The following is a 15,730-nucleotide window of genomic DNA, read 5'->3' on the forward strand; positions in this document are numbered from 1 at the left end:
TCCAGCTGCAACCCAGTACTGGGAAACACCCATACACACTCATTCACACACAGACTCATACACTACAGCCAGTTTAGTTGATCAATTCTCCTATAGTGCATGTGTTTGGACTGTGGGGTAAACCGGAGCACCTGGAGGAAACCCACACCAACACGGGGAGAACATGCAAACTCCACACAGAAACACCAACTGACCCAGCCGGGACTCGAACCACCGACCTTCTTGCTGTGAGGCCACAGTGCTGACCACTGAGCCACGTGCCGCCCAGTTAAATTCACATGAAACATAAAGAATATTATTTTTAGTCCAAACGTTATTATCAGATATATTTCGTATAGTTGAAGACAACTGGACAAAGCAAATGTTGGATTTTTGATTCAATTTAAATGACACTTTTTTAACCCAGCTTGTCCATATTTGACCCAGTGTTGGGTTAAAAAACTCAGCGTTGTCTCCATTGCACCTAAATCTCATCGCTCTTGTGTTGTCAATGTTGTAAATCATATTTTTTCATTAAACTGATAAACAGACGTCACCCTAAACAATGCGGAGCTGTCGTAACCCAACATTAAGTCAAACATAAACAAGGCAAATGTTTTTTTAACCTTTACAGTTTTAAAGACAGTTGAGTTTATCCATATTTGACCCAGCACTGGGTTAAAACAGCCCAGCTTTTTCTAGATTGCACCTAAATCTCATCGCTTTATACAGTATATCTGCATTACATTGATAAGCAGACGACATTCTAAAATATGCTCAAATATGGATTAACCAAATGTTGGGTCAACTTTTGAGTCTTTTTAACCCAATTGTTGGGTTTGTCCATATCTGAGCCAGCATTGGGTTACAACAACCAAGCAGTTTTAGAGTGTAACTTTTAACAAAATTAAAATTTCATTCATTCATTCAGCCTCTTTTAGTCCCTGTTTCATCAGGGGTCGCCACAGCGGAATGAACCGCCAACTATTCCAGCATATGTTTTTACACAGTGGATGCCCTTCCAGCTGCAACCCAGTACTGGGAAAAACACACACACACACACACTCATACACTATGGTCAATTTAGTTGATCAGTTCCCCTATAGCGCATGTGTTTGGACTGTGGGGGAAACCGGAGCACCCGGAGGAAACCCACACCAACACGGGGAGAACATGCAAACTCTACACAGAAACAAACACTGACCCAGCCGGGAAAATTATAACTTATGCAGTGTTGAGTAGATAAAGATATGCAGTATTTTTATTTTGCTAAAATTAGCTTGTACATACATTTACAGGGTTGTATAAGTAGTGTTAAAGTGTGTGAGACAGCAGACAGCAGACCTCTCAGGATCAGACACGGGTCACAATGATTCAGGACTGAATGAATAAGAACACACACACACACACACACACACACACACACACACACACACACACACACACACGCACACACACACACACACACACACACACACACACACACACACACACACGTTTCCTTGTGCTCATCAGATAAATGCTAAGCTGACACCATGCTAATCTCTTTGTCTTCCAGTGAGGATGAGGCGATTAGCGCGTGTGCTAGCAGCTTATTAGCATGTGTTATTAGTTCCACTAATCTGCTGGAACAACAGGCTCTGGAAGACTCTGAGCAGCAGGAAATCTGCACTGTTTACCAGCAGCCTTTATTCTACTGTACTGCACTGCACACTATGATCAACTCATGCATTCTGCCAATCACATTCAGTGTTGGGTCAAATAGGGACATACCCAACCATTGGTTTAAAAAATGTCATTTAAATTTAATTGAAAAATGTTGTGTTTTTGTGTTCAAAATAACTTTGAACAAAGCTTTTCTTCATATTTCTGGAAGAACACTTGTTCTGAACTACACTAAATTAATGCTGGGTTTTTGTTACCTAATGTTGGGTCAAATATGGACAAACCCGACCATTGGGATAAAAAAGTGTCATTTAAATTTATTTCAAAAAATGAACAACCCAACATTTTTAGTCTAATGTTTTTGTGTTCAGGTATTTAGAACATTGAAGAAACGTTTTCCTAACGTTGCTGGAAGAACACTCATAACTACAATAAACAAATGCTGGCTTTTTGTTACCCAGGGTTGGGTCAAATATGAACAAACTTAAAATTGGGTTAATTTTATCAATTAAATTTAACATTCTGAACTTTTTAACACAATGATTTGGTTTGTCCTAATTTGACCCAACATTGGGTTAAATCAACCCAACATTTTTAGGTTCTTTTTTAGACACTGCATTGATAGACTGCAGTGCTGAATTTATGCATGCAGCAAGTTAGTTTTAATCAGACTGATTCTCAGCGAGAGTCACTGTGTCCCTCATCTGCTATACACTCTAAAAATGCTGGGTTGTTTTAACCAAACTTTAGGTCAAATATGGACAAAACCAGCTGTTGGGTTAAAAAGTCTCATTTAAGTTTATTGGAATAATGAACAACAACGCAACGTTTTTACGAGTGTAATGGCCAAATATTTAGAACATTATTAAAGTGCCAACATTGCTGGAAGAACTCTCAGAACTACAGTAAACAAACGTAACTCAACATTGGGTCAAATATAAACAAACCCAACACTGGGTTCATTTTTTTCCAATTAAATTTAACTTTTATTTAACTGTTTAACACAATGGTTCAGTTTGTTCTTAATTGACCCAACACTGGGTTAAAACAACCCAGCATTTTTTAGATTGTACCTTGTAAAATCAAAAGGATCTTTTATTAGGCAGTTCATTGATAAACAGACTATAATGCAGAGTTCATACATGCAGCAAATGAGTTTTAATTAACATTCATTCTCAATTAGTTGACCCAATGTTCCTTTAAAACAACCCAACATTTTTTAATTCCATCTACAGATCACCGCTCTTTTATGGTACAATTCACTGTAAAACTGTATCCCTCATCTGCTACACACTTTTGAAATGCTGAGTTGTCAGTGTCAGTGGTGTAGTGGTTAGTGTTTCGACACATGGACTCTGGTGCTCACGGTGACCCGAGTTTGATTCCCACCTCGTGGTCCTATGCCGATCCCCTCTCTCTGCTCCCCACGCTTTCCTGTCAATACTCTATACTGTCCTGTCCGTTAAAGGTGAAAGCCCCGAAAAAAAATAATTATGAAAAAATGCTGGGTTGTTTAAAGCAAACATAAGGTCAAATATGGACAAACCCAACCGTTGGGTTAAAAATGTAAATTTATTGGGAAAAAATGAACAACCCAGCGTTTCTTAGAGTGTAATATCTTTGTGTTCAAATATGTAGAATGTTCTTAAAGACAAAATAACTTTGCTGGAAGAACACTCATAAATACAGTAAACAAATGTAACTTAATGTTGGGTCAAATATGAACAAACCCAACATTGGGTTAATTTATTCAATTAAATTTAACTTTGAATTTTAACTTTCAACTTTTTAACACAATGGTTCGGTTTGTCCTTACTTGATCCCTCTGTTGGGTTGAACTTTAACTTTGAACTTTATATCACAATGATTCACTTTGTCCTTATTTAAGCCAGCGTTGGGTTAAAACAACCCAGCATTTTTTAGATCGCACCTTTTAAAATCAAAAGGATCTTTTTTAGACACTGGGTTGATGAACAGTCTGCAATGCTGAGTTCATGCATGCAGCAAATGAGTTTAATTAACATTGGCTCTCAGTGAGAGATGCAGATGTTTGAGTCTCTCCGTAACCCTCATCTGCTCTTCATTTAGCAGATCTCCAACGGCCGCTTCTCCTTTCTGCCCGCAGGCTTGATATTTTAGCTGAAAATGGCATTCCTGCTGCCGTGCGCCTCGCTGTTTTAAGCAGCCGGATTACATCTGTAAACTGTGCCGCCCCCTGCAGCGAAACACACCGATAATTCAGCATTCCTGAGGGTTTGGGGCACAGATTAATGCTGGAGGCAGATGGCAGAGCAGGATTGGAGCAGAGATGCTGTGGATTGAGCAGTTAATCTGTGCTGTTAGGATATCAAACCATCTGTGTTTAATGAGTTAAGCAGAGCACAAACTCAAATTGTCACACCTGACAAAGGCCAATGATATTCCCCAGAAAACACTCTGGCACCATCCCTGAGTTATGAACAAACACTCAACATTTGTTTACAGTCATCTGGTCATTAGCCGCTCTCAGAATGTGAGTTTTCATACATTGTTCATAGAAAAAAATACTATTATAATTTGACTTATATTACTAATAATAAGCATTATAATGTGCGTAACTGTAATAAATACTGTAGTATGCTTCAGTTTTTACTAAAGTAAACTGTGCTGTATTGCAGTATAATATACCCTATAGGTATAGAAAACTAGTATTGGCTCATTTGTTTATATTACTATAGTTGATACCATAGCAACTGTAGAATCACCACAACAGATCAATTACTATAGTTGTTGTGTTACCATAGCAACTGTAGAATCACCATAACAAATCAATTACTATAGTTGTTATGTTACCGTAGCAACTGTAGAATCACCACAACAGATCAATTACCATAGTTGTTGTGTTACCATAGCAATTGTATAATCACCACAACAGATCAATAACTGTAGTTGTTGTGTTACTATAGCAACTGTAGAATCACCACAACAGATCAATTACTATAGTTGTTGTGTCACCATAGCAACTGTAGAATCACCACAACAGATCAATTACTATAGTTGTTGTGTTACCATAGCAATTGTAGAACTACCGCAACAGATCAATTACTGTAGTTGTTGTTTTGCCATAGCAACTGTCGAATCACCACAACAGATCAATTACTGTAGTTGTTGTGTTACCATAGCAATTGTATAATCACCACAACAGATCAATTACTATAGTTGTGGTACCATAGCAATTGTATAATCACCACAACAGATCAATTACTATAGTTGTTGTGTTACCATAGCAACTGTAGAATCACCACAGCAGATCAATTACTATAGTTGTTTTTGTTACCATAGCAACTGTAGAATCACCACAGCAGATCAATTTCTATAGTTGTTGTGTTACCATAGCAACTGTAGAATCACCACAGCAGATCAATTACTGTAGTTGTTGTGTTACCATAGCAACTGTAGAATCAAAACAGATCATTTACTATAGTTGTTTGTGTTACCAAAGCAACAGTATAATCAGCACAACAGATCAATTACTATAGTTGTTGTGTTACCATAGCAACTGTAGAATCGGCACAACAGATCAATTACTATAGTTGTTGTGTTACCATAGCAACTGTAGAATCGGCACAACAGATCAATTACTATAGTTGTTGTGTTACCATAGCAACTGTAGAATCGGCACAACAGATCAATTACTTTAGTTGTTGTGTTACTATAGCAACTGTAGAATCGGCACAACAGATCAATTACTATAGTTGTTGTGTTACTATAGCAACTGTAGAATCGGCACAACAGATCAATTACTTTAGTTGTTGTGTTACCATAGCAACTGTAGAATCGGCACAACAGATCAATTACTTTAGTTGTTGTGTTACCATAGCAACTGTAGAATCGGCACAACAGATCAATTACTATAGTTGTTGTGTTACCATAGCAACTGTAGAATCGGCACAACAGATCAATTACTTTAGTTGATCTGTTACCATAGCCAGGGGCGCCGCTAGGGGGGGAAAGTTAGGACGATTCTAAGGGCCCAAGCAGTTTTGGGGCCACCAGAGATATAATTAGGGGCTCAAACGACCCCTCCCTCGAACAGAAGTATGCAGGCTTGTGAGGTGAAATGAGATTGTCTGTAGCAAATCTACAGCTGACAACAAAATGATTTATTTCCAAACTTGGTGGATTAATATTGGAAATATAAACCGGACAGATTCTTCATCAGGTATAACTTATTAAGTGCATACGCTGTGGTTGTTTTCTTCAGTAGACATTTGTGTGTTTTTAATTTAAGTCACTTGTTTGTTTACCTCAGTGAATGTCAGACTTTCATTCTTAACTTTTTTTTTTATTTAAACCATAAAATCTTCCAGTTCCTAACAATCTTACAAGCCAACTGGTGCATAACGCTGTTTTATAGACTTGCCAAAGCCAATTTCTCACAGTCACTGCAGGACCCTGGACTGAAGTCATGGAAGACGGAGACTCGTTGTTACCCCAGTGTTTACAAACATCTTTTTCTCCTGTGTTTGTAGGTCTGCCATCTCTCAGCGGTTCTGGAACTGTGACGGTGCTTGTCGGAGATGTGAATGATAATATCCCATCATTCAGCTCAATGTCATTCCACACCACCATTCCTGAAGATGCGCCGACCGGCACGGATGTTCTGTTGCTCAACAGCTCCGATTCAGATGTGGGACTCAATGGAGTGATCAGGTACTGTTTAAAACCAAAAACTACAGTGTATGTTAGGGGAAAAGTACAGCCTGGAGGTTGGTATCTCAGAATAAAGCCTGACTGGTTTATCAGCAGCCCGATGTGAAGAGAAAATGTGAAGGAGAAAATAACTGTCTGGATATACTTTATCCCACCTATTATATGGCTACTTGGCATAAAACGTCATACTTTAACATAAAACAATGTTCTGAGCTGTAATAGGTTATAAATTCTTTAATTATACACAAATCTGACTGAAATGAAACCAGCTGAATGGAGTATACACGAACCTGCACATTATTTAGACACAAGATGGCACCAAACAACCAAAACTTAAGCCGTGACAGACGAGCAGACATATGATTGTGGATGTAAGTATACGGTTGTGAACGTATTCACTGACAGTGATTCTTAGTTTCCGAATGAGCCTGTGTTGTTCAGCAGTTGTTATCTGGGAATAACACACCTTGAAATGGCGTAACTGACCAATCAGAATCGAGTATGTTAGTCAGCCATGTAATAAATATTTATAAGTCTGTTGAATGGCTGATGAGCATTCTAAGGTGTGCCATTATTTCCAGATAAAGTAGTTCCGGCAGGTTTTGAGCAGCTCCATATCACTCCTCTGAATGATTAGAGATATTTCACAGCTACAACGGTCAAAAATCACATCAGAACACAACAGAAGGCTTTGGAAGAGATGTGGAAGAAACTAGTCCTACACAGAGGAGCAGTTTTAGGAGGACAAACACCTGACAATTGTTAAAACCTGTTAAGGGAACTGGAGTATATGTGGAATAATTCACCCAAGGTGTTATCTACTAATATTTAATTGGCCTACCATCAGTTATTCCTTAGTTACTAAACAGATTCTTCATGACTGATGCATTTTTAGTACCTCCTCCCTCCCCTCCAAAAAAACCTTTAGCCACGTCACACAAAACACTCTCCATCACTCGCGTATCTCTAAAGAGCCCCTGCGTGAGCTCATGTGGGGGCAACGTGTTCCACTTTCCCAAAACATGCTAATGAGGATGATAATGAAGTATGACAGATAGATCCGAGCCAATCGAGGGGATTTGACAGTAGGGGGCTTCCCTTCTTAAAGGGACAGTTCACCCAAATCTTTAAATTCTGTCATCATTTCCTTGTCTTCCACTTGTTCCTAACCTTAGTTTCTTTTTTTCTGTTGAACACAAAGGAGAATATTCTGAATAATGTTGGTAAAAACAGCCATTGACATTGAGGAGATATTTGTGGGATGCTGGAGAGCAAGGATGGAGGAGCGAGCACACACTGACCTCAGAACTGTGCCACTGAACGCCAATATGTCTACAGTATTTTTGGTTCCCTCAATGGAGGTCAATGGCTGCTTTTCCCAGCATTCTACAGAATATCTGGTTTTGGGTCTAACAGAAGAGAGAAACTCTGAATGTGTACAACCACTTGAGTGAAAATAAGTCATTTTTGGGTGAACTGTCTCTTTAATAGTTCACAGAACCATCTTGATCCTTCATGGTTCTCACAGATCATGTGTCGTTCATGAACTGGGCAGAAGATGCGTGACTGTGGGTGATGTTGTCATCTTGCTAGGGTTGTTTTTCACACTTTGTTCTGTAATGTGAGGAATTCCCATCTCACTGACACAGTCGCACAGTGAAGTTGCCATGTGTGCATGTTACTGTCAGAACAAGTTTGTGTCACAAGCCCCAAAAATGAACCCCACTGAAACTCAAAGCAGCATGGGAATGGCTCGAAAGGGGTGTTTCTGATTAACGCAAGTATACTGATGCTCAGTTCAGACAATGTGCTTTAGGAGTTATGAAAACACATTTCTGCCACTTGTAGGATAAGATACAAAGCTCAGAGGTTTTGCTTCTAAAATATTTGCCTTGAGGCAGGTGCCAACATGATACGGACAGAAAGATCTATACTTTTGTAGCCTTCTTGTAGCACAAACAGTGATAGCAAAGCCAAGGTCGTGAGTTTGACTGGTAGGAAAAGCAAGCTGATTACATTTATACACTGAAAGTCCAGTAAGCAGTGATGGTTACGTTACGTTAAAAAAAGTAAATAATTACTTATGTCATTACTTTTCTAATGACTTTTTCTGAAAAGTAACTTTACTCAAAAGGTGAATTACTTAAATTAATTACTTAAACCTAATATACATCTCAAAGCATACCATATATTGACAATTTATTGTTTTTCAAGTTACTTTACAACTAATTACAATCAACACTGGTGACTGTAGGGCACTTTGAGTGAACACATAAATATACATAAAAGTAAGAATCAAATCTTTTGACGTGTGTCTAGTTGACAAAGAACATATTTGATTTACAAAACTGACAGAAACTAAAACAGCTGATGGAGTATACACTAACCTGCGCATTATTCAGACACTAGATGGAGACAAACAGTTAAAAACAAAACTGACAGACACTAAAACAGCTGATGGAGTATACACTAACCTGTGCATTATTCAGACACTAGATGGAGCCAAACAGTTAAAAACAAAACTGACAGACACTAAAACAGCTGATGGAGTATACACTAACCTGCGCATTATTGAGACACTAGATGGCGCCAAACAGTCAAAAACACAAAACTGACAGGGTGAAAACAGCTGATGGAGTATACACTAACCTGCGCATTATTCAGACACTAGATGGCGCCAAACAGTCAAAAAAACAAAGCTGACAGAAACTTAAACAGCTGATGGAGTATACACTAACCTGCGCATTATTCAGACACTAGATGGAGACAAACAGTTAAAAACAAAACTGACAGACACTAAAACAGCTGATGGAGTATACACTAACCTGCGCATTATTCAGACACTAGATGGAGACAAACAGTTAAAAACAAAACTGACAGACACTAAAACAGCTGATGGAGTATACACTAACCTGCGCATTATTCAGACACTAGATGGAGACAAACAGTTAAAAACAAAACTGACAGACACTAAAACAGCTGATGGAGTATACACTAACCTGCGCATTATTCAGACACTAGATGGAGACAAACAGTTAAAAACAAAACTGACAGACACTAAAACAGCTGATGGAGTATACACTAACCTGTGCATTATTCAGACACTAGATGGAGCCAAACAGTTAAAAACAAAACTGACAGACACTAAAACAGCTGATGGAGTATACACTAACCTGCGCATTATTCAGACACTAGATGGCGCCAAACAGTCAAAAACACAAAACTGACAGAAACTAAAACAGCTGATGCAGTATACACTAACCTGCGCATTATTGAGACACTAGATGGCGCCAAACAGTCAAAAACACAAAACTGACAGGGTGAAAACAGCTGATGGAGTATACACTAACCTGCGCATTATTCAGACACTAGATGGCGCCAAACAGTCAAAAAAACAAAGCTGACAGAAACTTAAACAGCTGATGGAGTATACACTAACCTGCGCATTATTCAGACACTAGATGGCGCCAAACAGTCAAAAACCCAAAGCTGACAGAAACTAAAACAGCTGATGGAGTATACACTAACCTGCGCATTATTCAGACACTAGATGGCGCCAAACAGCCAAAAACACAAAACTGACAGAAACTAAAACAGCTGATGGAGTATACACTAACCTGTGCATTATTCAGACACTAGATGGCGCCAAACAGCCAAAAACACAAAGCTGACAGACACTAAAACAGCTGATGGAGTATACACTAACCTGCACATTATTCAGACACTAGATGGCGCCAAACAGTCAAAAACCCAAAGCTGACAGAAACTAAAACAGCTGATGGAGTATACACTAACCTGCGCATTATTCAGACACTAGATGGCGCCAAACAGCCAAAACACAAAACTGACAGAAACTAAAACAGCTGATGGAGTATACACTAACCTGTGCATTATTCAGACACTAGATGGCGCCAAACAGCCAAAAACACAAAGCTGACAGACACTAAAACAGCTGATGGAGTATACACTAACCTGTGCATTATTCAGACAAAGAACATATTAGATTTATTGAATAAACCGAATTTGCTCTGTTTGTGATTGGCAGCTACAGTCTGAGTGGTGGAGATGGTCAGTTCTCCATTAACCCGTCCACAGGACTGATCATTACAAGCTCCTTATTGGATCGAGAGACGCGGGCGAGTTACCAGTTGCTGGTCGTGGCTTCAGATGGTGGGCAGCCCACACCGCTATCCAGCTCTGCCACAGTGTCCGTGGTGGTGGCCGATATCAACGATAACCCTCCGCGGTTTCACCATCATCCATACGTCACACACATACCTGCCTCTACTTCCACAGGTGGGTGGTCTTCTGTGATTTATTGAATTTTATCTGTCCCATTTCATTTAAAATGTTGTCAAGTTCGTATAGGCCTAATATAAGCTACCAGGGTAAAGCTAAAGGCTTTTGTTCTGTTGTTTTCAGGCTCCCTAGTCTTTGCGGTCACAGTAACAGATGAAGATTCTGGCTCAAATTCCCAACTTCATTATTCCCTCACCGGACGCAATTCAGAAAAGTTCAAGATAGACCCAATCAGAGGTGCCATCACAGCCAATGAAAAACTCACAGGGAGTTCGGAGGTCACCTTCACAGTCCATGTAAAAGATGGCGGCACCAACCCCAAAACAGACAGCACAACAGTTACAGTTCGCTTCGTTATCGGAGGAGACTTCCCACATATTAGACTCAAGGAGAAAGCCTTCACCTTCCCGGAAAACCAACCCACGAACACTATTGTGACCAAGGTGACTGGGTCTTCACCTAGGGCAGGTCCTTTGTCATATTATATTGCAAGTGGAAACCTGGACAATGCATTCCATATAGATCAACTTTCAGGGGAGCTGTCTATCAAAAAGCCTCTGGACTATGAGAATATTGAGAAGTACGTTTTGTGGATTGAGGCCCGAGATCAAGGATTCCCTCCTTATTCAGCCTATGAAAAAGTAGAGATCGCAGTGTTGGATGTTAACGACAACCATCCTGTTTTTGAGCAAGAGCCATTCCACGCTGAGATTTTAGAAAATCTCTCACCACAACGTGTGCTTATAGTCTCCGCTTTAGACCAGGATAGTGGACCAAACGGGCAACTGGAATATGCCATAATTGATGGAAACAAAGAAAGCAGTTTTAACATCAACCGGGCAACTGGGGAAATCCGCACCACACGACCACTCGATCGAGAGAAGGTTGCTCAGTATTCTCTGAGAGTAAAGGCAACAGATAGAGGCCTCCCTCCGAAAAGTACAGCAGTCAAAGTTGTAATCAGCGTGTTGGATGTCAATGATAACGCTCCCAGATTCTCAAAAATCTTCAGTGCCACTGTACCTGAAAATGCACCAGTGGGATTCACTGTCACACGCGTGACCACCACAGATGAAGACTCAGGTGCTAATGCTATAAGCCGATACTCCATCACTGATGCAAGTCTTCCCTTCATTATCCACCCCAGCACAGGAGACATCACGATCAGTAGACCTCTGAACAGAGAAGACACAGACCACTACATTGCCAAAGTCTCAGCACATGATTCAGGGTGGACTGTTAGCACAGACGTCACAATATTTGTAACGGATATTAATGATAACGCCCCAAAATTTAGCAAGCCGTCATATTATTTGGACTACCCTGAGCTTACTGAGATTGGATCCATTGTGACTCAAGTCTCTGCAACAGATCCTGATGAGGGTTTCAATGGAAAAATATTTTACTTTATCAGATCTCAAACAGAGTACTTCCGAATCAACTCCAGTTCTGGTGAGATCTTCATTAAACAACAGCTGAGGTATCAAAACTCTAGTGGCCACAACAACATCAATGTAAACCGGCATAGTTTCATCGTCACTGCTTCAGACCGAGGCATCAAGCCGCTCATGAGCGAAACCACAGTTATGATAAATGTAGTTGACAGCAATGATAACCCACCCACCTTCGAATCTTCTTTATACTTCACTCCTGTGACTAAAAGTGTGAAGGTTGGTACCAGACTTCTCAAAGTAACAGCCTACGATAAGAAGGACTTTGGGCTCAACTCTGAAATAGAGTATGCAATATCTGGAGGTAACAGTTCCAACAAGTTCCGCTTGGATAAACAAACTGGATCAGTTACAGTAGCCTCCTCCCTCACTGCAGACACAAATAAAGTTTACCTGCTTGAGATAACAGCGAGTGACAAAGGAAACCCTCCTCTTTCTGATAGGACAACAGTGAAAATAGCTGTGACAGAAGAGAACCATCATACTCCTGAGTTTTCACAGAACCAAGTAACAGTCACTGTGTCTGAAGCTCTGACTGTCGGCTCAGCAATCCGCACACTTTCAGCTCGAGATAAAGACAAGGACAAACAAATGAATGGCCTTATTACGTACAACATCTCATCAGGTAATGACGATGGCTTGTTTTCAGTTCACAGTCAAACTGGTGTTTTATCCCTAGCGAAGACACTGGATTACGAAACAAAACAGAAGCATGAACTCAGAGTTTCTGCAACAGATGGAGGGTGGATCGCCAAGACAAGCTATGTCACAGTTAACATCCAGGTCACTGATGTAAATGATAACCCCCCTGTGTTTGACCCGGTTGAATACTTCCCGGTCGTTCAGGAGAATGTCCCCAGTGGCACTACTGTGGTTAAAATGAATGCAACTGATAAAGACTCAGGTTCAAATGCCCTGATGGCATACGTGATTCAGTCATCAGACAGTGACTTGTTCATAATTGACCCCAATACAGGAATCATCACCACACAAGGCTTCCTGGACTATGAAGCGAAACAGGTGTACCACTTGACTGTCAAAGCCTTTAATGTACCAGATGAAGAAAGATGCAGCTTTGCATATGTGAACATTCAGCTGAAAGGTGCTAATGAGTACGTCCCTCGTTTTGTGTCAAAGCAGTATTACTTTGAGGTCTCAGAGGCAGCGCCTAAAGGCACAGTTGTTGGGGAGGTGTTTGCTAGCGACAGAGACTTGGGAGAAGATGGTGTAGTGTATTACCTGATATTTGGGAGAAGCAGAAAAAGGGGGTTTAGCATTAATAAGAAAACAGGCCAGATCTACGTCTCAGGATCACTTGATCGTGAAAAAGAAGAAAAGATTTCACTGAAAGTCTTGGCTAAGAATGCAGGGAGCATAAGGGGGGCAGATATTGATGAGGTGCTTGTGAACATTACAGTTCTGGATGCCAATGATCCTCCAGTATTCACCCAGGAACTCTATGATGTTCAGGTGAATGAGGGTCTGTCTCCCGGAGGCCTGGTTACATTTGTTAGTGCTGAGGATTCAGATTCTGTACCTAGCTGGAGCAGATTCACCTATGCCATTGCTGCCAACCATGAAAGAAATACCTTCACCATCAACCCCCAGACAGGACAGGTGTCTGTGGCATCAGAGCTGGATCGGGAAACTGTCCCTATCTATAATCTCACCATCCTGGCAGTAGACTCAGGTTATCCAGCTGCCACTGGCAGTGCCATTTTAATTGTGACTCTGGAAGACATTAACGATAATGGACCAACTTTGGTGACTACATATGGGGAGGTGATGGAGAACCAGAGGGCAGGGACACCTGTGATGACACTCAGTTCAAGTGATCCAGATCTTGCACCAAATCAAGGGCCATTTACTTACAGTCTTGTCAGCACTGGGGCAGCATCCAGCTACTTCACCATCAGTCCAACTGGGGAGCTCACCACCAGCCGGGAGGTCGACCGAGAGCAGATAAGTGATTTCTACCTCTCTGTGATCATCAAAGACTCGGGAATTCCTCAGATGTCCTCAACAGGAACTGTTCACATCAAAGTCAATGATCAGAATGATAATCCCTCAGAGTCTCGCTCTGTAGAGATCTTTGTCCATTATTTTGGAAATATGTTCCCTGGAGGATCCCTGGGGGTGGTGAAGCCACAGGACCCAGATATCCAAGACAGATTTCAGTGTTCTTTGACTCCACCAGCGGCTCTTCTCTTCAGCATTCCCACAGGAACCTGTGACCTCATCTCTAATAGTCGCTCCACAGATGGCACTTTTGATTTATCGGTGCGTAGCAACGATGGCGTCCACAGTGCTGTCAACAGCCATGTGCGAGTTTTCTTCATTGGGTTCAATAATGCCACAGTGGACAACAGCATCCTGATACGTGTCATCTCCCAAAGCGCCAGTGACTTTCTTACCAATCACTACCTCAGCTTCTTGCGCATCGCCAATTCTCAGCTAGCTGGTTTGGGCACTGGAGTCCAGATCTATGGGGTGTTTGAACTTAACAACAGTACTTTTTTGATGGCTGCAGTCAAGAGAGGTCACAGCCAGTATGTTAATCCAAGTGGAGTAGCAACTTTCTTCCAGAGCATTAAGGAGGTTCTGCACAGACAAAGCGGAGTTAAGATTGACTCTGTGGACCATGATCCCTGCTCCCACAATCCATGTCAAAATGGGGGCAGCTGCAAGAGGCGGTTAGGTGTTGGCCCAGAAATGAAGACTGAGGAGAGTGTCCCGGTTATCCTCGTCTCAAATCAGCCCCTACAGCCGTACGCCTGTAACTGCAGGCCAGGGTATGCCGGTGCTCTTTGTGAGACTGACATCGATGAGTGCCAGCCGACACCTTGCCACAATGGTGGAACTTGCCACAACTTGGTGGGAGGATTCTCATGCTCTTGTCCAGACGGTTTCACTGGGATGGCTTGTGAGAGGGACATCAACGAGTGCCTTTCAAACCCATGCCAGAATGGAGCACTGTGCCAGAATTACCCTGGAGGCTTTAACTGCCTGTGCAAGTCTGGATTTGCAGGTACAGTCTAACCATAATTTGCATTTTACCAGTAACACAGCCGCAGATGTTAGTCGAGGCACATACACACAGCTTGCACATAAGTTTGTTAACATTATAGGCCAAGAAAAATATTTGCTTCTAAGTAATTGGAGGGGTGTAGTAACCCAAGCATACAGCGGCCGTTGCCAAAAGCAGTTTGCTGTTAGGGTCACAGACTGGGAGGTATCAGCTGTGATGCAGATCAACTTGTCATGTTTACTTTAATGAAAGGAGATCATCAGATTCTCACCCTAATAAGGACATAGAAGGCCATGAACCGCCCTCAGATTTGATGTGTGTTTTTGAGTTAATCTGTGTGTATATTGTTTGACTCAGAGAGAGATCTATGAGTTTAAGAGCCATCTGGCTTTATTTGGTCTATTTTATATCATAGGAAAAAAATGCATTGATTTTTTTTAAACGCAGAGATCTTTTGAGAGGAAAATGAATGTAGCATCATCTATATAAAAGGCTTTGTTGCTTAGCATGAGCAATGTGTTTAAATCTGTGGTGACGACATTATTTGAGTGACTTTAAATGTGTTTATAGAAGCGTGGATCTGTGTTTTTGATGGTCAGCTTTGCATAAGCATGTG

At 41.0% G+C, this 15,730-nt stretch overlaps 1 protein-coding gene across 1 annotated transcript in view; it reads left to right on the forward strand.

The window, feature by feature from the left end:
• fat4 (FAT atypical cadherin 4) overlaps nucleotides 1–15,730 on the forward strand; it is a 146,660-nt gene that overhangs the window by 103,455 nt on the left and 27,475 nt on the right. The window contains exons 8-10 of the mRNA XM_056472055.1: nucleotides 6,156–6,336; nucleotides 10,382–10,632; nucleotides 10,759–15,114. Coding sequence (XP_056328030.1) covers nucleotides 6,156–6,336; nucleotides 10,382–10,632; nucleotides 10,759–15,114 — 4,788 coding nt within the window. The remainder of the gene's footprint in view (nucleotides 1–6,155; nucleotides 6,337–10,381; nucleotides 10,633–10,758; nucleotides 15,115–15,730) is intronic.

Source organism: Danio aesculapii, chromosome 14 (assembly GCF_903798145.1).
Source record: "Danio aesculapii chromosome 14, fDanAes4.1, whole genome shotgun sequence".
Taxonomy (NCBI): Eukaryota; Metazoa; Chordata; class Actinopteri; order Cypriniformes; family Danionidae; genus Danio; species Danio aesculapii.